Raw genomic sequence first — 27,832 nt, 5'->3', positions numbered from 1 at the left:
GGGAAGATTCTGACCCAAGGGGCTTAGGTGTCCTTGGGGTCAGCCTGTTTGAGCCCTGGGAAACCACAAGAAAAGAAAAGTGTCCAAACCCCAGCAAGGGCCAGCTCCTGAAGCGCTTGTTGCAGCTGAATCACTCTTTACTGGGGGAACCTCCTGCAGGGCCTTAGCAGAAGTCACTAGCCACAAGGAGGAAAAGGCTTTTCAGGTGTAACAGAAAACAGTAGAAAACAAAAGTAAAAGACACAATGCATCCCCTATGAAATGAAGAGCATGAAAACTGAGAACAACGCAGAAAAGGTGGCCTGATTTACAGGATTAAAAAAAAAAAAACAACATAAACAGGCTGGGCGTAGTGGCTCACGCCTGTAATCCCAGCACTTTAGGAAACTGAGGGAGGAGGGTTACCTGAGCCCAGGAGTTGGAGATCAGCCTGGGTAACATAGCAAGACCCTGTCTCTCTCTATATATAAAAAATAAAATTTAAAAAGTTAGTAAAAACATAACATAAATATATTGTCCTGTTTAGGTGTACAGAAGGACAGGCAGAGGAGGCTGGTACGTTAAGGGAGGATGGCAAACATTCTACAGAAAAGCAATTATAACTCATAAAAAGAAATTTGTCAGGTGGGAAAAACTGTTTTTCCCCCACCCCCGCCACCCCCTGATACTAGAGCATAAAAAAGACAATAGGAAGAGGCAATTGGTGGGAAAATATGATGTAAAGAGCTGAGATTTGGACAAGCACAACCTTCCTTTCCCTTCACGTCTTTCCAAACTATAGCCCTGAATCTCCTGCTCATATTTCTGTCCTCAGGATGAGAACCACTGTCTCTACTGCCTCAGCAGCCTTAACTCCTAGCAGACTGGCTTTTTACTGAAGATGCCTTCTAGAAGGATTGCCGGCGAGAGGATCACCCAACCTCATTATCCTCAAGACTCTACAGTTCCATACTCGTGACAAACTCGCGCCATGCGATTTACTCTTTTTCACCAGTTTCTGAGCACCTTCTCGGCCACCTTCACGGCCCATCCTATTGTCTGTCATTCCTTAAAATGAAGCTTTGCCACCAGCCCTAGGTGCTCTTTTCTTCCTCCTCTGTGCTCTCACTCCCATGATGTCACCCCCACTCTCCCTTTAACGATACTGCTATAAAGACAAGCTGGTCATCTCTAGCTTCACCATGTCCCAGCACTTGAGACCTGCTCTGCTAACCACAGCCCAAAGGGACCCGCTGTCAGCCCAGAGAGACTGTGGACGTCTCAGACACACCTGCCCTGGCATGAGCCTCCTCACTGGGCTCCCAGCCTTTCTTCAGTTCCTGCCTCTCCAAACTCAGCTGTGCACCATTGCCAAAATAATAACCGCCCTGCAGGAGGTTCCCCAACAAAGAGTGATTCAGCGGCAACAAGCGCTTCAGGAGCTGGCCCCTGCTGGGGGTTGGACACTCTCTTCTTTTCTCGTGGTTTCCCAGGACTCAAGACAGGACACCGAAGCCTTTTGGGTCAGAATCCTCCCCTTTCCCTAGTCTACTGCTTTCTGCATAGTCTCTTTTCCCATTGGTAACCTTCTGACTGCTTTCATTGTCACTAATTGTCTCGGTCCAGTGTGAGTCCAGTGTACCTAGACCTATGTCACTTCCTGCTCAGAGATCTTCAGTGGCTCCCTGCTGCCTACAGAATTAAGGGCAAAGTTTTCAGTCTGATGCTGCTTTTTGTGGCCCCAACTCAGTTTTACAGCTATCCCTCTTGGTCATTCCCGACCCACCCTCTAGGTTCCCACTAAGCAGGATTGAGTGTGTTCCCAGTGCGGGCCTGCGAGGACTCTGTCCTCTGTACCTGAACTCACCTCCCCGCTTCCACCCACCCCACTCCATAATGCAGGCGTACTTAATCCCATCCATGTTTAATTTCTCTTTCATGTGAAAATACATGGTGTCTTCTTGGACTCACAGGGTTTCTGAACAGTTAGGGAACCAGAGGACCTAGAACCTGATGATACTCTATGCTGTCAACTTTTTTATTTTTATTTTATAGAGATGGGGTCTCACTATGTTGCCTAGGCTGGTCTCGAACTCCTGGCCTCAAGCAGTCTTCCTGCCTTGCCCTCCCAAAGTGCTGGGATTATAATCGTGAGCCACCACACCCAGCCTCAACTTTCAATCCCAGTGTAGATTTGCTGCCTGCCTCCATGAAGGCAATATGACTCTCTCACTTATCTTTTGTCCCTGCACCCAGCAAAATGTTTTGCCTGAAGTAGGTGCTCAAAAAATTCAACTTGATTTGGGAACAGCAAGTGGGAGGGAGAACAAGTCCCTGACAAACTCAGGCAATGCCTCTGGTCAGAGGGTTAAACTATATGAGTCATTCAACTGGAGGTGTTCACACCATGGAGATGAAGCCTGGAGTCAGATACAGTGTGAGGCTTGGAAGTGGCTCTGAACTGTGTCAGCAGGTGAATGTGTGCACGACAAGGCTGTAAGGATGGCCTATCAGGAGGGCCCCGGAATTTGGGTCTGAACCCACACTGCTCCTGAGGAGGGAGTGTGTCAGCCTTGGCAGGAAGTGGTCAGGCAGGGCCCCAGAGAGGCAGCCACCTCACACATCTCATCAAGGAGAGGGAAAAAGGGGAAGAAAGAATGGGGAAGGATATTTAGAAGTGTGTGCAAGTACACTTGGAGGCCTGACTTGTATGTGAAATCCCTCATCTCCCCTCTTGGCATCAGAAGCTTCCATCTAGAGCAGCTGTGTCCAGCCTTGTGAATGTGAGGACTTTTTTGCTTATCTGTGGTGGTGGATATCACAGAAATTATGCACAAACCATTTCTTAGCTCATTAGCTATTGTTAGTGTTGGTATATCTTATGTGTGGCCCAAGACAATTCTTCTTCCAATGTGGCCAAAGGAAGCCAAAAGGTTGACAGCCCTGCTCTAGAGGATCCCCATCCGGAGGCACCGGTGGGAGAATTAGGCAAGGGTGGAAACCAGACCCCTCCTACCATTTCTTCTGTGGGGAGATGAAAGGTAAGAGAAGGTGACATCAGATGGTAGAGAACAAATTGGGTTGAAGAGAAAGAGAAGCACATGACAAGATTTCTGGGACCTTTCCAAGTCATCTAACCTCTGTGAACCCCAACTCTCTCTGTGCAATGGGAACAATACCACCTTCTCTTCACAGAAATGCAATTCTTTATATCACACCTTAACCATTCGCGAAGCATTTTCACACATATTCATAAGCATTGCCTCATTAGGGTGACTTGCCACAAATCACATACAAAGAAAATGTCAGGTCTTATCGTACCAAGTTCATTTCTCTTTCCTCACTGCTGCAACTAGAAATACTCAGCTACAAGGATAAGGTCTTATTATTTCCATTCTAGCACAGATAGAATATATGATAGCATAGGTAAAAGTTTATAACACCAAAGTCACAGAAACAAAAAAAAAGTGTGATGAAAATAGAACCATCCTTGAAAACAACTATTATTACAAAAAAGCTGGAGACTTACATTTATGTTTCCTTTTAATTCATGTGAAATGATTAAGTTGTCAATTACATCAAAATTTCTGCCCATCATGGTTATATTTTGACCGCCACTGTAAGGAATAAAAGCAACAATAAGGGTTTCATAGCTAACACACAGGCATTTTGCATGTATGAACAAAGCTATCAATTTATTCATGTTTAATATTAAACCCAATTTTGTCTGAGAGCAAATTAATGAATTTTAATTTCAAATACAGGACAATTTTAGAAATCTTTTCAGGATACTAGCCACAAATTCATGGGTTTCAAGATGCATAAATATAAAAATTCAGGTCAGATCCTATTTTAATTCTAGGAAAATGCCCAGATTCTTTGATGGAATTTGAATTTTGTTTGTGTCATATCGCCACATATAGTCAGATCAGGAGCTGTACCTTGAAAAGGTTTCACTAAACAGAATTTTGTTTGATTACTGTTTAATCTATATAAAGAGGCTTCAATCTAACAATTTTCAAAATCAAACTCCTAACCTACCAATGGTATGTTATTTAGAGAGACAGGAAACGCTTTGGGCAAGGTAAAATTACAAATGACATTCAAAGTGTAAATTCCTATTTGGTACACCATATAAATAACAGCTACACTCTATCTCTCTAAAACCAAGCCAAATAACTTCACGTTTCTCAGTGCATATAAGCAAAGCGGTCACTGGGTGTGAAAGAAACAGCTGTCCACAGCTCTGGCTGCCCTTGCACCCCTGTTCACGTAGGTCACCAGACACTCATTCTAGGGGACAAGAGCCTGGGTATGTCAGGTCCAACAGCCAGCTGAGCCCCTGATGACAAGACCAGGAGGTGGGCCTGAGCAACCCAATTTGTGTAGGGCAGAGAGAAGACACTGATCTCTGAATCCTCCAGCCACAGTGGGAAGGGCTGAGTTGGCCTCATGCCAGTCTGTAGCCATTACTAGAAAACCAAGCCAAGTGTGCTCTCCCGATGGCCAGCATTTAGAGCCACATTCTTGCTCAAGGCACAGTGACCCAGGAGCAGCCAAGACACACAGGCTCAGAATGTCGCAGGTGACAGGACAGTAGAGAGCCTCTTACTTTATAGCAAAGCAGGATACTGCAGTGGCTCAGAGCCCAACCTCCTAGTCCCAGCTGTCTGGGAGGCCGGGGTGAGTTGTTTGAACCCTTTTCCTCCCCTAGTTCCCTCATTTGCAAAAGGGACAAGCCATAGCAGATCTCATAAATTTGTTGTGAGGATTAACCTAGTCAATAGATGAACACACCAGGTACATGGGGCATGCCACATCAATGTCTCCTTTTATATGGAGAACGGAATTGGTCCTAGAGTGGGGGATGTCATGCTAGAGCCTTGGTTTTGAAATTTCAATTCTCTTTATCTTACTATTATGGACTGAACTGGGTCCCCATAAAATGTGTATGTTGAAGCCCTAACTCCCAGTGCCTCAGAATGGGACTGTATTTAGAGATTTGGGTGGTTAAAGAGGTAAGGAAGGTTAAACAAGGTCACTGGGGTGGGCCCTCATCCAACATGACCGATGTCCTTATAAAAAGCGGAGATTATCCCAGCTACTCGAGAGGCTGAGGCAGGAGAATCACTTGAACCCGGGAGGCAGAGGTTGCAGTGAGCCAAGATCGTGCCACTGCACTCCAGCCTGGGTGACAGAGTGAGACTGCCTCAAAAAAAAAAAAATAATAATAAATAAATAAATAAGTGGGGAGATTAGGACAGAGATACAGAGGGAAGACCTTGTGAAGACATAAAGAGAAGATGACCATCTACAAGCCAAGGTGTAAGGCCTCAGGAGAAACCAACCTTACCAACACCATGATTTCAGCCTCCAGAACTGGGGAGAAAGAAATTTCTGTTGTTTAAGCCACAAACGCTGTGGCACTTTATGTCCACCCTAGCAAACGAATATAGCCACCTCTCACTTGATCTTAAGTAAGAATATTAAAAGTGATTTTTTTCTTCCCTACTTTTTTTCCTCTTTCTCTTCCCCTCCTTTTATTCTTCTTCTTCTTCTTCTTTTTTTTTTTTTTTTTAACAAAGCTTTGTCTGTAGGTTTACCTAGAGAGTACTTTGAAAATTAGCTTTGTACTGTGTCAGGCAAAGAAAATATCGTTAGGATTTTAGTCCTAAAGAGATTTAGGAATAAAAATATTATGAAAGTGAATTTAAATTCAACTAGGGGGAATCTTTATTACAGCATTCTTCACAATAACCAAGATAGGGACTCAACCTGAGTGTCCATCAACAGATTAGAGGATAAAGAAAATGTGGTACCTATACCCAATGGAGTATTATTCAGCATACAAAAAAGAATGAGACCCTGTCATTTGCAACAACACAGATGGAACTGCAGGACATTACGTTAAGTGAAATAAGCCAGGCACAGAAAGACAAATCTTGCAGGTTCTCACCCATACGTGGGAGCTGAGAAAGTTGGTCTAATGGAGATAGAGAGTAGAATTATGGGTATCAGAGGCTGGGAAGGGTCGTGTGGCGGGGCCAGAGAGCGATAAAGAGGGGTTGGTTCACAGCTACAAAAATATAATGAGATAGAATAAGATCTAGTGTTCAGTAGCATGGTAGGGTGTCTATAACTCACAATAATTTATTGCATATTTAAAAATAGCTAGAAGAGTGGAATTGGAATGTTCCTAACAGAAAGAAATGATAAATGCTTGAGGTGATGGATACTCCAATTACCCTGATTTGATGATTACATATTCACTGTATGATCACAGAAAAAACATCACGTGTCCCATAAACATGTACAAGTATTACGTACCCATGAAAATGTAAAAAATACATAATAGTAATAAATAAAAAAATTCAACTAGGAAGATAAATGTTTTTCTTAACATATTGGATTTATCTGGGAGAGTTTATTTTGGGGTTTCCATCTCCTCCTTAGGGAACACCTTGAAAATGTTGATTCTGCTTTTCATTTTGATAGCTCCCAATATTTCAACCAAAGAATTCTAAACAGCTTACTCTAAAGTATCTAAAGTCTATAAAATGAAAGAGGTAAGAAAGAAGCCTTTTATCATGAGCAGGAGGGACACATAGGAAAGACTGTCATATATCTATATCAAAAACCTAGGCAAACATTTCACCTGTGTTTCTCAGCAGCCATGGTGAAGAGAAAAAGATGTGCTCACAGCATTCACGATGAGCATGGGAAGCAAATGCCTTGTCAGGTATGCATTTTTCTAGGAGTAAATCCTAAGGAGAACTCGGTGAGAGGAATTTGGAATGACTACTGTTTCTGAATTTACTTGAATAAAATCAATGATCTTTGGGCATATGACCCTTAACCACAATGAGAGAAAAAGATTATGAATCTAGAAAGTACCTGATCCAGGTGGTAGCAGGAAATATAAGGGAACAATGTGGCAGAGCAATGTAGGATAAGGATCCTACAGAAGAGCAGTTCCCACCATCAAACTGGATACACACATCCTTCATTTCTTTCCGGCTTGATGGAAGAGAGAATTTCATGTGGGTGTCATTTAGCACATGGCTAACCTGTATCCTAGAAAGGAGTAGAAAAAGAACTCTCACATGACACAGACACTTAGCACAGTTGATTACCCAAGGTGACAGCAGATGAATTTCACTTGAACTACAACACTTCATGAAGGAGCAGAACAGCTGCAGGCAACTACTGACTCATCAGGGGCCAATGACCCAAGTTGGGTATTATTAGGGGCTGGGTTCCTCTTTCTTTAGTACATCTTTATCTTTCTTATTTGCATTGCCCTTAGAAGTGGGAAAGGAAGGAGGTATAACCATTGCCTTAAAGAAGTACTAACAGAAAGCAGAACATGAACTAGTGGTTACATTATATTAAGAATTATGGATAATTCTGTTGAGTATCATAATGGCACTATGCTTATCTGTTAGAGAGATACTGTAGTATTATCAGTGAAGGATATGGTGTTTGGTTCTCATCATGCCCCCCCAAAAACCCCAGATAAGATAGATGAAGCAAGATTGGCAGAATGTTGATAGGCTTTGAAACTGGTAATGGCTACAGAGAGGTTCATCACACTCATCTCTCTTGTATATGTTTGAGTTTCCATAATAAAAAGCTTAAGAAAAAAAGCCTTAGTCAAGCACTGAGAGGGTAAAACCCAGCACCAGACAGAGATGGAAATTCTGCTGTTCAAAGGGGACCTAAACCAAGAACCCAGGGGTCTCAGAATCAATCAGCATTGGGGCCAACATGCCCCCTAAGGAGTCTCCAGGCTGGGACTTAGCTGGGGCTGTCCAGGGTGCTCCTGACATCCAACAGCTGACGCTTGGCGTCCTTTCAGGGTCAGAGTGAAGCCTTCTCCAACATTCCCGCTGTCACCTGCAGCTTCCTCTGTGTGTCTACAATGACCCTCTAAAGCACAAATCACTAAGCCTCAGTTGTATCTGAATAATGCTCAGTATAATCATGCTACATGAGAATCTATTATTACTACTTAAAGGCCATGTGCATGATGATTAACTTTAATGCTATCACTAACCCTTTAGGATAAGGCAAATTCAAAAACATCTGAGTCAGTTTGTACTTACACCACCTCAGATGCACATTTTCAGGTTTATATCCAGAGCAAAGCTCTAGGAAATTTATCGCAAAGTGGTTGAACATTAAAATTCAAACTTATTTATAAATTTTAGAAGAAGAGAGGTGAAAATGTAGGTCATTCCACTACTAGTATTTTTCTCTTTAAAATAATTCCCCATTTTAAAAGTACCATATTAAAAGAGCTTGGGATTACAGCCTGGGCTCAGGTATAGGATTAACTGAGTATTATGTTGACTGCTTGTGAACTTGGGTTCACCACACACAGATGTGGTTACTGAAATGCTACAGGCAGAAAGGTCTCCTAGTCATTTAATTTAATAACCGCAGTATCTCAAGACACATTCGGAATTAAAATGAGAACATAAAGAGTCAGAAACAGGGTAATGCTCTGAAAAAGTACTTATTTTCCATGAAGTTGATTGCCTTTCAGTGAATACACAGGTGTCTAACTTCACAGATTTCGCTACATCAAATGAAAGATTTTTGCAATAAGGTATTTAGCTAGGATAAACAGCACAAAAAAACCTATGTTGCATAGATACAGCCTCTAATGTGTGTTTGATAATTCTGGCAAATAGCAGAACACAGGCAAGCCACCAATGAGCAGCTTTTCTCATCAAGATCACAGATATTCCAAATTTACTGCTATGAGGGGAAGGGCATGGCAGTGATGTGCAGAAAATAAATTAAAGCAGAAAATTCAGTAAATAAGCATGGCAGATTAGAATGCTGTACAAATCTGTTTTAGTAGTTAAAAATCAAAACATCACGCTTCAGCAGATTGTCTTAAATGCATTTCCATGATGAAAATAAGCTTAGTATTATACTCTATGTAGACTGTAACATCTTTTACTTCAAATTAGCCCAAACTTATACGAGTTAACAAGCAGAAAACTCAAATAATCTGTTGTGTTATTTAATAACTGCAGTTATCACATCACTTTTTTTTTTTTTTGAGGGGGGAGTAACCATTTGCACAAGGACATTGGTAGAAATTGAAAATTCTTTCCCCAAGTTTCACCGATGCGATGAGTTTGGGAAAGAAGTGACAGAAATAATACCGTTCAAGAGATACACTGATCAGATATTTATGTCGGTGTGTTCTTTTTTACTACCATTATATGTAGTAGTAATTTAATTTTTGGAGGCTGAAACCAAACCAGTAAAGAGAAGGCTACAAAGAATAAAATGTCCACATAAAATGGATCCAAGAGGTTTTGTTTTTTCAACTTTGGGTGGCACACTGGAAGAGTTGCTCCAAAAAAATTCCCCATCAAATTTCTAGGTACTCAACTATTTTTCCAAGTGCATCACCTAAAGAATGATGTTTGCTACTCCATATACTTGATTTTGTTACTGAAAATGAATCAAGACCCCAAACAGGCAACATCCTGAAATGACTATATACTGAGATTTTTGGGGAATAACACAGAACAGATTCTCTCACAATGAACTTTAGATCTGTTGTGAAAATTATTTTACGTGTTGGAATTATATTATGTCAAATACTCTGACTAATTGGCCTGCTTTGGTGCATGGCAATAATTTGACTATATAAAGGTTATAATCACATTGATATTCCTTTGGCACAGGTTTGAACATGATGTTACCAAGGATAAATTATTAGTATTTCGACTCACACATCCTTATCACAGGTACTGGTTCCTTTCAGGATCATTGTGATGTTCGATGCCTGGGTAAAGTTTGCTCCTGTTACTATCACGTTGCTTTTCCCTAATGTCGATACTTTCTGTGGCTCAATAGACTTAATGTAGAAGACCTATTGGAAAGAAAAGATTAAAACAGGAGATCAAAGCTAAGAAATGGCATCGCTCCAAAAAAAATCTGTTTATGCGCTGCAGTTTGAAGAAATCACTGGGAAATTACAACATTTTGCAAACACAAGCAGACAGTGTTTAATGAAATCAATGAATTCAAGGAAGACTGCTGCAGATTCATGTCTCTCAACATGTGACAGCATGAGGTCAAACCAATTAGTCTTCGTCTCACAAGACAGTTGAAAATACAGTTGAAGAGTCTGATATTCTGTCTGAAGAGTGAGGTATCACTAGAGTTTTGAAAATATTTACTACCTTACAGCCTCTGGAGGCTCACAATGTAAGCAAAATCAAGGAAAAGAAAGAGAGTCCATTGACCATAGGCCAATGACAGACTCATCGTTAAGCTGAAATAAATGTCATTCCAGATAAATTCAATTCCCAAGAAAGCAGTCAGATTTTTGTTACAGTGAGGCTATTTGAATCCAGGAGGATACTGCAGGGGGAAAAACCTCAAGAAATCAACCTGTTCAGTCACCTAATGTCAAGTAGTTGGATGTCTAAACCACTGTGGCCAACCAAGGTTTGCAGACACCACAACCTCCTTCTTGCTACCCAGTTTCAATAGACTTTATCAGGCCTAAGGTCAAGAACATGTCCCTTGGAGTCCCTTGCTACCTAGCTTCATACCATATAGGTGAATGCCACCTTACTTCTCCATTTGTGAGGTCTAATCAAATTCTCCCTTAAAAAAAAAAAAAAGCCCTTTATTTGATAGCATTTTCCCTTTTCAAGATAAAACAATCCTGATTTCTTTCACTTTTATGTTACAGATGCTACTGTCTATCATTCTGATAATTTCACTGTTTTTTATAGACCATTTTCAGCAAGTCTGTATTCTTCTATAATACGGTGACCAAAACAGGACATAAGAGTCTAAGATTCTACCCAATATAAAGTCCAGCAGATCTTCAGCAAGAGTGAACATCACACTCACACTCTTTTTTTCCCCTATATCCTCTACCGTCACAGAATATACTCAGTCTTGATATTTGAAAATGACCCCAAGGTCCAGAGATGCTTAATCACATGACATTTGGTGAAATTCTAAATGCTGAGTGCATCCACTTGGAGGACCAAGTCCAGGAAGAAGCCCCTGAGCCCCTGGGAGAACTCCGTGATGTCCAACACCTGCCTAACACCTGCTTCTTGAAGCAATTGAGTATCCTCTGCTCCTTTGTGCATGGAACACTCATCGGGGTGGCATTGCTGGGCTACAGGGGCTGCCCATCCTGCTGAAACAGACATTTTCTCATTCTGCTCCTCGGCACACACAGGTGCTACACAGCACAGTGGTCCCCATCACTCATCAGCGCTTTGGATTGGTTTTGCAGATTGAGGTAAATTCATCGTTAATGTCATCACAGCAATGATGTAACGTGACACAGAATTGATTTTGGTAGCAGAATTTATTTTAATCACTTTGTGAAGGACATTAGCCCTGTATTTATAGAATCACTAAGGGCCTGAAAGGGTCACTTTAATTATTCTGTTATACTTGACTGCATTTTATGGGGGAAATTATCTGCTAGAGTGGTACTTGGAATGGGGGGATTAGCAAAGCCTTCAAGATAAATCTCTTGCAAATGTCAAGTGTGTGTTATACAGCAAAAGGCTTACTCTTCACTCTGACATGGTGACAGCTAAGAGAACAAGTGTTTATTGAGCACCTACAGGGTCCTTAGGCCAGATGTTGTGGGGGACACATGATCTATGTGTGCGCTAGATCAGGAGTTGGCAAACTATAGTCTGTGGGCCAGATCCTGCCTGCTACCTGCTTTTGCATGGCCCATGACAAAATGTCAAAAGAATAATATTTCATGACATATAAAAACACATGAAATTCAAATTTCAGCACCCATAAATATTCGTCTGGGTAGTGTCTCTGGCTGCTGTTGCACTGCAGCAGTCGAGTGGAGTAGCTGCAGCAGAGACCATACTACGGCCGGCAAAGCCTAAAATATTTACTGTCTGGCTCTTTGTAGAAAACATTTGCCGACCTCTGCTCTAGAGGAGTCCACTGGCTTCTTAAGGGAACAAGATAGAATTTTTTTTCTTTTTTTATGTAAACCTCACTGCAGACTCACATTTACCTCCAAGTCAACTATGATTCCCAGGTTTCTTTTCTTTCTAGATAGTCCTTCCTGCTTCTTATATTTATACTGTTGATGTCTGCTCAAGCAAAATTTTCAAACACGCCAAGTAAATGCTACTTCTCCACTCTCTGCAGAGGATAAAGAGAGCCTTACAACTAACGTAAAAAAGATTTTTTAAGGAAGTTATATTTTGCTCCTTAAATGGCTCTACGAACACCATCAGAGAGCTTGTCACATCATCTTATTAACTTTTTATTTCCCTGAGTGGAGACTGCCTTGCTACTTCAAAAAGATTTTAAACCCCTATTGTTTAGACAGGGTTCCCTTGGCCATCTAGGATGGAATCCAGCCCTGACCTGTCTTGTGAAAGTGGGTGCTTCCAGTCTGCTTTCAAACAGAGTCAGATTAGTTGTCTTTTGTTTGCTGGTGGAGCTTCTTCTAATCTTAATAAATGGGTTAAAGAGCTACCAGAGGACCCTCCTAAATAAATAGTGCAGGTATAAAACAACATTTTTAAAACAAAATATAGGGTCAGCTCTATGGCTGCCCTGTATGGTTGCAACAATTCTTAGAAATGCATTCTTTCTTTTTGCCAATAAAGATTTAGAAAAATCCAGTACAGGCAAAAGAGCAAAGAATCATCTCCCCATAAAGGTTCTACATATTCAATATTTTAGATCAATTTATGTATTTTCATCAAGAGTTAATTCATAAAACCTGGCATATAGTAGCCAGCCCTATAAGCTTATACATTTTAAAGGGAGTTAATTTTAAAACATAACTGAGCTCAATACAAAGAGACAAATTCTTACAGCCTTATTGTGGGATTCCTCCCTCACTCTATGTCCAAGGATTTCTATATATTCAAATCAAAATACCATTGACTATAACCATCACAGCCCTATGTTGTCCAGCAATTAACCTCAGAATAGTCTACTTCCTGTAGGTTACATTTTAAAGACTTCAGGGTTATTTTTAAGTGGCTGCACAATTTGAACTTATTTAATAAACTACTATGAGCTCTGGTTTTCACTCTCTGTTTTGTATAAGAAAGCACATTAGAAACTGGTTAATTAGGAGATTTATAGAATACCCGATCCTTTTTGTTTTTTATTTTTAACTAAGTCATTATAGGATATTGGAAATAGCACAACCACTAAGAAATAGTTATCTTTCAAAAGGTCTAAGAGGATTACTTCTGACAGTAAGAGTACCTTTTGTGAAGTCTGACGTCAACACAATTCAAATTACCATGACATTAATGGAGAAAATACTGCTATGATTGAAAAGAATATTGGAAAGAGGTGCATTAGGAGGGCTCAGTTTATTAAGGCCAAATTGTACTCTATTAATCTGTTTAAAAAAATCGGAATATAGCAAAGCTCTCTGTAGGCCTGGACCTGAATCAACACTCAGTAAAACATCTCTCGGATTTTCACTCGTGAAATTAGTTCAAACAGGACTAGATAAAAAGTCACATGGATTCAAAACCAGCTGGAAATCTGAAACCGAAGGACATTAGATAGATGAAAGGTAGCACAACTGATTAAAGGAAAGAGTCCTGTAGGGCCCTACAGGAGTGAGTATTCAGTTCAGGATTATTTAACATCTTTATTAATGACTGAGAAGAGGATGGAACTAATATATTAATGAAATGTATAAATTGGTAAGAGTGGTAACCAGCAGTGGAAATGGGAAAGAGTAAAAGGAGGTGAGATATGGAAAGAAAATAGCAAAATATAGGTCCACTCAAGAAAAATCAGAGCGTGAAATGGAACAAAATGGTTATCCATTTGATGCTTAGCCCCTGGGACAAATGCCTTTTCACGGGGGCCCCTCGGTACAAACTCCAGGGAACTTGAGATGTGATTTCAGTTGGCCCTGGAAATGCCAATAGTGAGCAGTGCCTCGGGACACAGAGCTTGAGACTTCCAGGGAGAAGGTGACAAACCAATGCCCTGTACGAAGAGATCAAGACTCACTTCTCTGAGCTGCAGACTCTAAAAGGAGGCTGACTTGGCTGCCAAGCCCACCCTCTGAACAACCCGCTATTCCTCTTGGCACTTGAGCCTTCTGAGTGTGGCTCCCCAGACCTGGACTGGGTGACCAAAACTCCAGGGCCAGGGAGGACAGCTCTTCCCAGCCAGTGGAGGGCCCTGATTCCAATTTAAACCCAGCCCCTCAAAGTCCACCCCTTGGCCAAGATTCGATTCATGCATGAGATTCTTGCTGCTCCCCTCTCCCCAGGACCCCGGTTGCCTCACTAAGCCTCTTCTGCTCTCCCTGTCTTGGAGCAGATGCCCAGCCGTGTCTGGGTCTGACTCCTTCCCTCTGACCACACCCTGCCCCACTCCTTTCTCCCATGTCTTTGAGGTTAATACACTCCTCCCACATCCTGGCCAGGTTGGAGGTCTTGCTCCTACCCTACATGTGTGGCATGGATCGGGGGCAGGCTTTGACAGTCTAATGCCAAGAGAAGCCAATATTAGAGTCCTTTCCAGACTGACTTTTATTAGTATCATCAGTAGTATGGTTTAACCAATGTTTATATTCAATTTAGGGCATACAAGGTAGGGTAATGGTTAAAACTCTGTTGAGTCAGATTGCCTGGATTCATATTTCTTACCTACCATTTGCTCTCTCTGAGCTAAAATTTCCTTATCTATAAAATGGGGAAAATAGGTCCATTTTGAGGCTTAGATACTCTGAGCTCAGGGCATGGCACAGGCTCAGCAAATACTAGCTACCACTGTTCATTTGAGTACATTCTGGCATTCTCTCTTGTATCTTTTTCTGTTGTGCACATGCAACTGCTTCATGAAAATGAATCTTATTTCCTCCAAAATATTATAAGTTCTACCATGTAAGCTCCATGCAGCCACACACTTTGCCTGCCTGTCTAGCACATAGTAGTTGCTGAACAAACAAATTTTGAATGAACGAATAAATGAATGATTGTAAGTTAATTCTATAGTACCTGGCCCTATGCTAGGCCCATAGAAGCTACTCAGCAAGGTATATGTGAAATTTAGTTTCATTCTTGAAGGCAAGGTCCCCAAAAGCATTCATTTGGATTGCCTGTGAGAGATCAAAAATGCATTGTCAAAAGTGATGGAGGGGCCGGGTGCGGTGGTTCATGCCTGTAATCCCAGCACTTTGGGAGGCTGAGGCAGGCAGATCACCTGAGGTCAGGAGTTCAAGACCATCCTGGCCAACATGGTGAAACCCTGTCTTTACTAAAAATTGGAAAAAATTAGCTGGGCATGGTGGCGGGTGCCTGTAATCCCAGCTACTTGGGAGGCCAAGGCAGGAGAATCACTTGAACTGGGGAGGCAGAGGTTGCAGTGAGCCGAGATTGTGCCACTGCACTCCACCCTGGGCAACAAGAGTGAAACTCCATCTCGGGGGGGAAGAAGTGATGGGGGAAGAGAAGAGGAGGTGCAAGGAAGAGAAAGAACCATTTGAATGTAAATTGCCAGGGGATATGACTTTGTATGCTTTATTTCTGCCCTATAGTGATAAGCATATTGAGGGTAATAACAAATATTAGGATGACATCATATCATAAATCTTCACAATCTTTCGTTGAATGCACAAAGGAGAGGGGAGCTATCTCTGGTCTCAGTGAGTGAAGGCACCAGACCTGAGAATGTTAAGAAATGGAAGGAGAAGTTGTCAGGTCAGGGTGACAGGGCCAACGGTCCCTGACAAGGTTTCAACTACTAGATATGTGGAGAGAAACAGACAGACGGTCAGACACTGGCCTTTATAGCTTGAAATACTCCTCCTCCGAGGTCATACATAGATTTTTGAGCTCATTTCTCTATTGTGGTCACACTTTTCTGTAACTCAGCCCCCTTGGCAAATGATGCTATACGTTTCAGGGTCAGGATACAGGGGTAGGTCTTGGGGTCTGAAACAGTGTGAGGGCTACCGGCCTAGTAGGGACTGAACCAGGACCCTATCTCATAAGTACCAGATCCTTGGATTAGAAAACTCATACACTAAAAAAAAAAAAAAATAAGATACCTTGAATAGCATTCCATTGCCACTGAAGAATAAAGTCAGCACTCATAGGACTGGTATGTGAGGCCCTATATATGCAGGCTCCAGGGTCATTTCAACCTTGTGTCTCATAATGTCCTGTATCCTCTGTGCCTTCTTAGGGTTTCCTCTAGTGTGTGTCCTGGAATCTTCTGGCTCCTACCCCCACACTGTGCTTATGCTGGTTCCTTTGCTTCGAATACCCGCATCCATGTGTCTGGATGCTTCTCATCCTCAAAGGTGGGCTGAAATGCCATCTCCATCAATCAATCCATCCATCAATCAAAGACTTAACCAACCACACTGATTAAGTGTTTTCAGCTTCAAGGCACTGGGTTTAAGCGAACAGGAAGGACTAAGACAAAGCCCCGGGCACAGAGAGGCTCTCTGTGTACTTTCTTGTACTTTCCCTATATTAATATTTTTAAAATCTTGTATTGTTACTCATGTACTCATGGATAAGATTCTTGAGACTGATGGCCAGAGATGTGCCTGATTCATTTGAATCCTCCTCATGGAATCTGTGGAGATCGGTATAATTGCATCTAATAGGTGTGCAATAAATGCCTCTAGAAAGAATCAACTCAAGTTCAGGATCCTAGACACCTAGGACAGTACCTGCTCCATTCCTAGTGCCTAGCACACAGGAAGTACTCGGTACCTATGTGGTGTGGGCAGATGCATTGAAGCAAAGCTGTGAGTGACTTCTCTGGTAGAAACAGAATCACAAAGACATTGGGTGCTTTGTTCAAGGCCAACATGAAGGCCCAAAGTGGAAACCAGAATGTTACACATTCCACCTGATAATGAAAGACAGCAGTGTTTGACAGAGCACGAGAAATCCCTCCTGTGACAAATAACACTCCATTCCCTATCAAACAAAAGAGAGATTCTGCTCTGAGTCACATATTTAAAGAAAACATGTCAGTATCAACAAAATGTCTTTCTCCATACTTAGAGGGGTAATCCACAGAGAAGCACTGAAAACAGATCTGGGCTTTTGTTTATTTTCAGCCTTCTTCTTCTCTTGTGGTGACCCCAGTCCTTTTAACCACACAGTTCAAAGGGTGCAGAGAGATACACTGCAGGAAACCAGGATGTAGTGACTTTATGATATTTATCTTTAAAATTAAAGAAGTTTAAAAAGCCGCTGCCTGGACCACGACTCAGCGATAAAAAGGAATGAATTATTGATACATAAAAGAACTTGGATGAATTTCCAGAGAATTATGTTGAGTTAAAAGAGCCAGTCCCCCAAAGGGTACATCTGGATGATTCCGTTTATATAAAATTATTGAAATGATAAAATTATAGAAATGGAGCTGAGATCAGTGGTTGCCAGGCATCAGAGACGGAGAATGGGAGGGAGGAGGGAAATGGATGTGACTGTGAAAGGGCAACCTGGGGAGCCTTGTGACGATAGAGCTGTTCTGTGTCTTGACTGCTGTCAACGTCAATATCCTGACTGTGATGTTGTGCTATAGTTTTGCAAGATAGTACTATTGAAGGAAACTGGGCAAAAGATGTTAAGTATTATTGTCTCACAAGGACATGTGAATCTACAATTATCTCAAAATTAAAAGTTTATTATTTTCTAAAACAATCTTGAAAAAGAAGAACAAAGTTGAAGAATTCACATTTCCTGATTTCAAAATTTACTTTACAAAGCTACAGTAATCAAACAGTGCAGTACTGCCATAAAGACAGACATAGACCAATAGAATAGAAAAGAACACCCAGAAATACACTCTCACAAATATGGTGAAATGATTTTCGACGAGGGTGCCAAGACCATTCAATGGAGAAAGGACATTTTTTTCAACAAATGATGTTGGGAAAACTGGATATCCACATGCGAAAGAATGAAGTTAGACCCGTTTCTTATGCCATATATAAAAATGAACTCAGAATGAATCAGAGACCAAAATATAAGTGCTACAGACCTTTACAAATAAATATAGAGCGTTTCATGACATTGAATTTGGCAATGATTTATTGGATCTGACACCGAAAGCATGGGCAGTAAAAGAAAAAATAAATGAACTGGACTTCATCAAAATTAAAAACTCTGTGTATTATAGGGCACAGTCAACAGAATGAAAAGGAAACCTACGGAATGGTAGAAAATATTTGCAAATGATATATCTGATAAGGGGTTCATATCCAGAATACATAAAGAACTCCTACAACTCAACAACAACAAAAATAACCCAATTTTTAAAATGGGCAAAGGACTTGATTAGACATTTCTCCAGAGAAGATATACAAATGGCCAGCAAGCATACACAAAGATGCTCAACATCATTAATCATCAAGGAAATTGCAAATCAAAACCACAGTGAGATACCACCTGACACATATTAGGATGGCTACTATCAAACAAAATCGAAAATAACAAGTGTTGGTGAGGATGTGGTGAAACTGGAACCCTTGTGCACTGTTGGTGGGAATGCAAAATGGTATTATTGCTATGGAAAACGGTACAATGGTTCTTCAAAAAACCAAAAAGAGAGTTACAATACAATCCAGTAATTCCGCTTCTGGGCATATAACCAAAAGAACTGAGAGCAGGGTCTCGAAGAAATAGCAGCACACCCACGTTCCTAGTAGCATTATTCATCATAGCTAAAATGTGGAAGCAACCCAAGCATTAATCCATGGATGAATGGTAAACAAAACATGGTATATACATATACTGGAATATTATTCAACCTTAGAAAAGAAGGGAATTCTGACCCATGCTACCACACAGATGAACCTTGAGGACATCACGCTAAGTGAAAGAAGCCAGCACAAAAAGACAAATTCACTTATATGAGGTATCTAGAGTAGTCAAATTCATAGAGACAAAAAATTAGAATGGCGGTTTCCAAGGGCTGGGGGGAAAGAGAGATGAAGAGTTATTATTTAAAGAGCATAGAGTTTCAGTTTTGCAAGATGAAAACTGTTCTGGAGATGGATTGTGCAATGATGTGAATGTACTTACCACGACTAACTGTACACTTAAAAGCAATAAAAATGGTAAATTTTGTTTGTGTATTTTATCAAAATGAAAAAACAAACAAACAAACCCTGGAACAACAAAGTTTAATTAAAAAGAAAAAGCCACAAAGCCACTGTCTCCCTGATCCAAGTCCTTGTCACTGTGTCTTAGTTTTCCAAACCAATGGGATGATGAAAGGAGCCCATTACTTAACAAGACCTCAAAGACTGCTAAAGTCTGGAGATACCTGAGCATCAAGCTTTTCTAATGCCTTTAATTAACTTCATATCCATTTGATTCACATTCCCTCTGCCTATTACTTAATTCACTTGAAGTTACTATAAACTTTTCAGTAATGACTCAAAATGTGCTACTTATTTACCTTTGCACTTGACCTTAGGTAGCAGCAAATGGAGAAGTCAAAACCACAGATTAGAGAAATGGAAAATGGAGCCTTTTTCTCCCCAGAGCTATCATTTGTAATTTGTCTATTTCTGCTAGACTCCAAGGTTAGCGAGGGCAAGACTTACCCTCTTTTTGTGTTTATAGAGCATATAGATGCTCAATGAACTTTTGTTGACTGAATGAAGTTGTAAGCACAGCCATGTGTTCCGCCCAGAAATGTTTACATTGTCACGTCCCCTCTTTTCAAACATGACTGACATGGGGGCTTAGTAATTTACTATGAAGAAAATAAGGGGCATTTCCACGGAAAGTTCATGGATAAATAACTGCTTGTGAGAAGGCGAGAGAAATACACATTCTATAACAATTCTGGTTTAGCAGCGTTCACTACTGGTTAGATGTCCCTACAAAGTTGAAAAAAACAATGGAATCGAGGTTAGTTTGCACACTTTGCACAGACCCCCATCCACACACGTAACCCCCAGAAATGCAATTATATAAGGTGCAAGTTGAAAGCCCTCAGACAGAACGCTAAAACTTCCTTCCAGCTCTTCCCCAGTGAGCTGCAAAGTCACCTTTACAATTTTATTTCGACCAGAGCAACATCATTTTTCATAATTACAGAGTTTTAATTTATTTTATGTGAGTGTCCAGCCTTTGATGTATTGAGCTAATTAAGTGAAACTTGGTTAAAAAACCAAAGATACAAAAGGGAATTTTGGTAGAAAGTAAAATAGAGAATTTTTTTTAAGGAACCTAAAGTAGTACGAGTTGTGGTCATGGTCATTCAAAGAGAGGTTTTCCCCTCAACCACACAAAAATAGGGTCTGACCTGTAAAGCCTGGTTGGTTCTGTTCCCCTTGTTCTCCTTGGTTCTTCCTCCTTCTGATGTCTTCTCGACAGCCACTGGACACTGTTCCTGGAATGGAGAACATCCCTTCAACATCCAGATGGGTGGGAAATTCAAAGTGTGCAAAACAAACATAAAAGAGAAGGTAGGACTAGGCAGTCACAAACATTTATTTTTGGTTAAACCTTTTTTTTTTTTTTTTTTTTTTTTTTTTTGAGACAGAGTCTCACTCTGTCACCCAGGTTGGAGTGCAGTGGCGCGATCTAGGCTCACTGCAACCTCCGCCTCCCAGGTTCAAGCGATTCTCCTGCCTCAGCCTCCTGAGTAGCTGGGATTACAGGCATGCGCCACCACGCCCCACTAACTTTGTATTTTTAGTAGAGGCAGGGTTTTGCCATGTTGGTCAGGCTGGTCTTGAACTCCTGACCTCAGGTGATCCACCCGCCTCGACCTCCCAAAATGCTCGGATTACAGGCGTAAGCCACCATGCCCGGCGGTTAAGACTTACAATACCAAAAATGTCACTTTACCTGGTTTCTCTCATAATCAGAAGGGTCGCAAGCTGTGAAGGGGTGGATACACCTTCTTGCACTTTTACACCACGCGCAGCCAGTTTCTACGCATGCTGGGCATCTAGCAACACAGAAAACGGACTTAATTCCTGCGTTTTAGGACAATGTTCACATCCTAGAATTTCCCTCTGTGATGTGGCATGCAAGCATTTAAAAGAAGACAAAAAAAAAAAAAAAAAATCCCCGGACAGACATTCCTGTGAGGCTTTGTGCCCTGCTCTCGGAAGCCCTCAGGTTGATGGGCCAGAATGGCACCTGCAGGGGTGTTGCCATGGAAACCTGAAGCTGGGTCACCTGCTGGTCTGTAGATAATAGGAACCCAATGAATCTGTTTCTGAATCCAGTTCTGCTATTTGTCTACCCTCAGGTAAGTCCCTCTGGAGAGGCCTCTCTCCCCGCCTCTACCCACCCTGCCTTCCAAAATCAGGAAGCCCTCACTCACTCCAGCAGTCACACTGCCAACTGCCTGGAAGATGTGAGACAGAAAGTGTTAGCTGGCAAGCAGAGGCAACGAGGTGCCTGTGTTTGCTTTATAATCAAATTAAGGAAGAATTGTGTTTCTACTAATCAAATCACCTATCATGATTGGGTAAACTGTGGAGGACTTGAAAAGCACTTATGAGAAGGAGTGTTAAAAAGGGAAATCGGGGCTGATCTGGAAACAGGGCCAAGGGAGGCCAGAGGAAGCCTTACTTAGCCCCGGCAAGGGGTGCTAGTGCAGGGCCGGGGGACTCAGTTTGTTTTATACCTTCTCCAAGAAATCAGGAAACATTCTGAGATTCTGACCTACAGAAACTGCAGTTTCCATGGAAGGAGAAGACACATTGGCTTTTGCGTGGATCCGGCCACCTAAGTGAGCTAGAATCGGGTTTGTGATTTGCACGCTTCTTCTACCCCCGGGGTGTGATTACTGTACTAAGTGGTTTCCTAACAGGAAGCAGTTACTTATGGAAAGGGCACTCACCCTCCGCGGGGGACCTAGGTCTGAGGTCTGGTTCTTAATTACCGAGTTGTGGGACCTGGAGCTAGTCGGTTCCTTTCATCTGGCCTTAAAGTGGGCATCAGGGGAGCTACGTTATCTTTCAACTGTCTTTGAGCTATATAATTCTATTTAATTCTCCCCCTTTTTTCCTATTTTTACGAACTTCTGAGGCTTTCTGTAGCAATTTTTGTATTTTTTTCTCCTTAAATTCATTCTGTTTCTTAGCGATAATTGAACTGGGCCTTGTGTCATCTTTTTCAAAGTGCCTCAGTGGAAGAGATGAGGCCCAGGGGCTCCTGTTCTAATCATTCAAGAGCAGCCTCCCAGCTCAGCTTCAAGTTCAAATTCATTTTCCCCATAGAAACCATGGTTCCCAGGCCAAGCCAAAAGAAACTCCCATTTGGTGCTCACATAGCTGGTCAATCAAACCGTGGAGTGATCTACAGCACTGCTACTCATGCAGCCTCCCAAGATGCCCTGCAGGCCTCCATCCCAACTTCCAGTTGGAAAGTCAGGCATCTGAGAAACATATTTCCTCTGTCCTCTTGCTGCTTTAGAAGCAAGGAGTGAGGTTTGGCACTAACTCAGGGGCCTATGTAGCTCAAAGAGGCCAAAGATGGTGAAAAGGGGGGCAGCAGGAACATGTTCTTTTGGTGAAAGGGACTTCACCTTGTCCTTCTCAAGTATGACTTTTTACCCCTACGCTCAAGGCTTCTCGTTCCACCCAAATTCCCAAAGCCATTCCAATCAGAAGAGAATCTAGCAGCGCTCCTTCTTCTTTTTGTTGAGACAATCTCACTCTGTCACTCAGACTGGAATGCAGGGTGCCAACCCGGCTCACTGCAACCTCCGTCTCCTAGGCTCAGGTGATCCTCCCACCTCAGCCACCCAAGTAGCTGGGACTACAGGCACACACCACCATGCCTGGCTAACTTTTGTGTTTTTTTAGCGATGGCATCTCACTATATTGCCCAGGCTGGTCTCAAACTCTCCTGGGCTCAAGTGATCTGCCCACCTCGGCCTCCTAAAGTGCTGGGATTCCAGATGTGAGCCACCACGCCTAGTTTGTCCCTTCTTCTTTACTTACTTCAAGGCTGCCTCTCTGTCCTGGGAAGACATATTTCCCTGTGGGTATGAACACTTAAGCACAGTGGATCTCTCTCCCTCGCGGCGCCAGCTTACTAGTCAGGGCTAGAATGTGTGAGCGGAGCTTATTAGCTCAGTGGCTCTCCTATCTCCCATTACACCATGCTTCAAGAGGCATTTTGGAAAGTTCTGTCTCACAAAAGAGTTCTTCAGGAAATCGAGGAGTCAAACAAATAAGTAAATTAAGACAAACGAGAGAATATTCAAATTTCAAATAAAATCTTACTCTTTTAATGATGAGCAGTTGGTGAAGTTGAATCTGTCTGATAAATTCCAAGAACCAAAGGAGAACATCACGTTGACAACTGAAACATCTGGAGGGAAGGGGGGAAAAAGTCATTTATGGTGGAGTCCTGCTATAGTCAAGCATAGCTGTAAATGCAAAAAAAGATAAATATTTTTGCCTCCTCTGCATAGTGGGCGGGAGCGTGCCAGCTGTTTGCTAACATTTCAATCAGTATGTGGTTCCTTCCCCATGGGCCATTCGCATCAGGCTGCCGAAGTGCACAGCTCAAGCCTCCAAACAGACTGAACCCACCTCGAGTTCCAAGCCTCCCATGGATAATCACTAGGAAGAAGCCATTTTACAGCTCATTTACATCTCATACTCTCCTAGGGATCGCTATCTCAGCTTTTAATTGGCCAAGGCATAGGAATAAAACAAGTCACCAAGCAAGAAGTGCCTAGAACATGAAAACCGGAGCATTAGAAATCCTGCACCTTCAGAAAAATCCACGCTGCAAATATTTACCTAACATACTCTACAGTGTAGTTTCCATAGGCTGGGTTCCACGATCTTCTTGGGGTCAACTGTCACCAAATCTGTGATAAAGGTTTTATTATTTCCCTTTGAAAACCTACTCATTGGTTAGAAAACCCCAAAAGAACAAAATAACAAGGATTTCAAAACTACTAAATCAGCATTAGAGAAACATAGTATTTCCTGTATCTCTTTAAACATATATACTCTATCCAAGGTAGTGATTCCCAAACCCAGTTGTCTATCAGAATCACCTGAGAAATTTACAAAGCTATAGATCCCAGGGCCATGCCCCTAAATATTCTGATTTAGCAAGCCTGGGGTGGACCCAGGAACCTGTGGTTGCATTGCTCCCCATGGAATGATTGTATAGAGCCCAGGTTTGGGGCCACAACACAAAGGAGCACCTTTCAAATCCCCTCTGTCCAGGGACCAGTGCTACTAACAAGGTATTAATATCTTTTCCCTTCGGTGAATTAATAGGAATAGGAGGTGGTGCTATTTATTTGTTTATTTATTTACTTTAGTTGGGATGGGGTTTCACCATGTTGGCTAGGCTGGTCTTGAACTCCTGACCTCAAGTGATCTGCCCGCCTCGGCCTCCCAAAGTGCTGGGATTACAGGCGTGTGCCACTGCGCCTGGCCGAGAGGGTGCGTTTTAAATCCAAGTCTTGACAAAACAAGAAGCTGGCTTGACTCCGTTGGCACCCCTCATTTTCTTACTGAAATTTTATTAGTGTGTGGTTCCCAAAGTCTAAAAACCCTTACTTTAAGGTCCTTCTCCACAGCAATAACAGTCCCTCTGAAAGTCAGAATTCCACATAAAATTCGGTTCACGTACAGAGGGTGTGTGTGAAATGATCGTCTTCTGTTCTCAAGACAAAGAGGCTTGGAGGGCTGGCATGACCTCTCTGCAAAAGCCTCTGAACAGACACTTGTTACATGTGAGTAGAACGAACACAGGGACAGTCAGCTCAGAGGGACTCCCAGTGAAAATACACTCCAGTGGCATCTATAAGTGTCCGGTGATGAAGACTGCAAAAGTCATACTTTTTTTCAAGCACCAAATAGGCACAAAACTCTATTTGGAAATATCACAAGGAAATGAATATTCATGATTTCTTCTAGGAAAGCATTTACAGTTATTCTGCAAGAGGTAAAATAATTTGGGTGATGATAGCACAGTCAAGGAAACAACCATATGAGTGGTTTCAGTTCCCTCTGGTAACCTGGGTACCAAGACAGAGGTGTGCATGGAGGACCAAAGGGGTGTTAGAATGGCTGAGAAAGTCAGAGCAGAATCCGGCAGGGGCATATGGAAAAGGTGACTTTTCTCCAATGTTTCAAAGCAGAAAGGGAGACAGGATTTTGTGAAAGGGGGAAGCCATTCTAGGTTTAAAGAAGGCCATGGATAAAGGCTTGGCAATGGTCACTGGCTGGCTGAGTACAAGAGGCTGGGAAGTGAATTTGTTTGCCTGTTCGGAATATGTAAGATATTCAGAAAACGGCAGGTGAAGGGTTGGGTGCAACTGATGGAGGCTCTAAAAGCAACCAACTAGCTTTACAAGGTGATCTCAAATACTTCAGAGGCATATTTTATAGGTGAGCAAGGTCTGCGTTTTAATGAACAAAATTAACCAGAAATGCATCACAAAGGCTGCACAGTGTGGACAAAGTAAAGTGGAAAATTGAGGTGATTTTCCAAGCAATCAGACCCAAACAGCCACCATCCAGTGGCTGAGAGCATTTTTAAGCTCACATCGCTGGCCTGGTGTATTAAATCGCCTTTTGAAGGATTTAGGATCAATTGGGTGCTATGGTCAGAATATTTATGTCTCCCCTAAATTCATAAGTTGGAATCTAATACCCAAAGTTTTAGTATTAAGCCATGGGGCCTTTGTGAAGTGATTAAATCATGAGGGCTGCACCCTCATGAATGTGATTAGTGTCCTTATAAAAGAGGCTTAAGAGAGCTCCCTTGCCCCTTCTGTATGTGAGAATATAGCAACAAGGCACCATCTGTGAAGTCAGAGGCCAAGCCCTTGCCAGACACTGAATCTGCTGGAGACTTGACCTTGGACTCCCCAGTCGCCAGGGCTGTAAGCAATACATTTCTATTGTTTATAAATTATCCAGTCTAAGGTATTTTGTTATAGCAGCCAGAATGGACTGATACTGGGTAACTCCAGCTCTCACCACAAAACCCACTCAGCTCCATTAATGATCATCACTCAGTCCTGGAGACCTACTCCATGAACTCAACTCTACTTCTAGTCTTTCTCATTCGAAGAGACTCAGGAGTCCTCAGTCTGCACACTGGACCTCCTGACCATCTATTGAATCCACTTCTCTCCATCCCCCTTGGCTTCTCCTCCAGCTCTCACTTGCCCTCTCACCTGGACCCTCCAGTAGCTTTCCACTTTCACTTTCCCTCTCACTTGGACCCCTCCAAGTGATCTTTTGGAACTCAGTCTTTCAGTCTTTCCCTTCTTTGGTCCATTCTCCACCTTCAAGCCATTCATTCATTCAAGAAACGTTTATTGATTGTGAATGGCTACGTTGTGCCAGACACTGTTCTAAGCACAGCAGTGAAGATGTCTTCTCCAAGTCCCTGCCTCCATGGGGCTTACATTCCAGTAGGAAAGACAGATAATGCATAATTGAACCTTTCTGTAATAAAAATCTGATTGTGCTGCCAGCCTCCAGCTTAAACCTTTCAGCATATCATCACAGCTCCCAGGATTCACGGTTCACAAGGCCCTTAATGGTACCCTGGCTGCCTCCTTTGGTATCTATCTTCCCTCCTTCTCCCCTTTCCACTTTCCCCTACCCCATGTGCCTTGGCCATGTAGAAGCTCTTCTGGTTCTTCAAATAAAGCTTTTTTTCTCCTGGCCATCATGCAGGTTGGTCTCTGTCTGAAATACCCATTCCCATCCTCTTTGTCTGGCTCAACTCTACCCTCGCCTTGTCTGGACATCACTTCCTCCAGGAAGCTTTCCTTACCCCTTCCCCCTCTGCCATGTCTGGTAAGGTACATTTTTCATGTGCTTCTCATGGTACTCTATGTTCCCTGTATTTACACACTGCATTGTAATGAGCTACTTACTTCTCTCTATCCCTGTGTACAGTCTTTTTTTTAGGGGCAAGGGGGAGTCACTGTATCCCTAGTACCTAGCATAGTGCCTCACATATAGTAGATTTTCAATAAATACTTCCTGGATGGATGTATGAATGCAATGAACTCAAACTGATAGAACATTGGTTGTCAAAATTTCTCATCTCACCCAGGGCATTTCTTGCTTTTCAGATCTCTGAATTATCCAAACCATTTGGGTACAGTCAGCCCAATGCTATCTGGCTTTTCTGCACTCTCCCATCCAACTTGCCCTCCTCTTGTCATTGTCCAGGTATATCTGATAGTGGGGTCTTGGAGTCAGTGAATGAGGTAAACCAGAGGTGAGGAGGACCCAGAGGAAAAGTGGGAACCAGGGGGTAGGGAGGGAGTGAGTCTACAGAGGGGGAACTATTCAGATTCCTTGGGAAAACTAAACCCAGGAGGTTCCCTTGTTTTTTTGACTTTATAACAAAAATAACCCAGAAGAATCCACATACCTTTGTAGGTTGCTCTGGTTGGGATGCTACAGGTGCAGGTCCGGTTGGGCTGACTTTTATTCTGGCAGAGCTCCCTGCTAGAGTCCACATTCTTCACCATGCACTTTGAGTGTCTTGGAGAGAAGCTCCCCACCATAGTCACTGTAGTCTGTACAGGGAAGATATGGGGAAAAAATGATGATTTCTGCCTCATTTCCATCCATCATAGAGCCTCATATGATCTCACCTTTTGACCTGCCACAGGAGGGAAGATTTCTCAGAAGAGCTGATGTAAAGAATAGATGTTTCTGGGTGACAGAGCAAGACACTGCCTCCAAAGATAAATAAATAAATAAATAAACAAATAAATAAAAATATAAAAGAATAGATGTTTTGTTGGCTATTTGGTTTGCTCTTTTGTAAACTGCATATTCTTATTCTTTGGCCATTTTTCTGCTTTGTGTGTA

The 27,832-nt window shown here is 42.1% G+C and overlaps 1 protein-coding gene across 1 annotated transcript in view; it reads right to left on the bottom strand.

Annotated features, from left to right (window-relative positions):
- Window positions 1-27,832, bottom strand: part of PLXNC1 (plexin C1) — a 117,521-nt gene that overhangs the window by 19,114 nt on the left and 70,575 nt on the right. Inside the window, exons 6-12 of the mRNA XM_032170910.2 lie at window positions 27,387-27,534; window positions 23,240-23,327; window positions 20,844-20,946; window positions 20,296-20,382; window positions 9,738-9,877; window positions 6,874-7,053; window positions 3,509-3,596 (exon numbers count right to left, since the gene is read on the bottom strand). Coding sequence (XP_032026801.1) covers window positions 3,509-3,596; window positions 6,874-7,053; window positions 9,738-9,877; window positions 20,296-20,382; window positions 20,844-20,946; window positions 23,240-23,327; window positions 27,387-27,534 — 834 coding nt within the window. The remainder of the gene's footprint in view (window positions 1-3,508; window positions 3,597-6,873; window positions 7,054-9,737; window positions 9,878-20,295; window positions 20,383-20,843; window positions 20,947-23,239; window positions 23,328-27,386; window positions 27,535-27,832) is intronic.

The sequence above is a fragment of the Hylobates moloch genome, unplaced genomic scaffold (genome assembly GCF_009828535.3).
Source record: "Hylobates moloch isolate HMO894 unplaced genomic scaffold, HMol_V3 SCAFFOLD_12, whole genome shotgun sequence".
Lineage (NCBI taxonomy): Eukaryota > Metazoa > Chordata > Mammalia > Primates > Hylobatidae > Hylobates > Hylobates moloch.
This window is presented reverse-complemented; position numbering and strand designations above follow the sequence as displayed.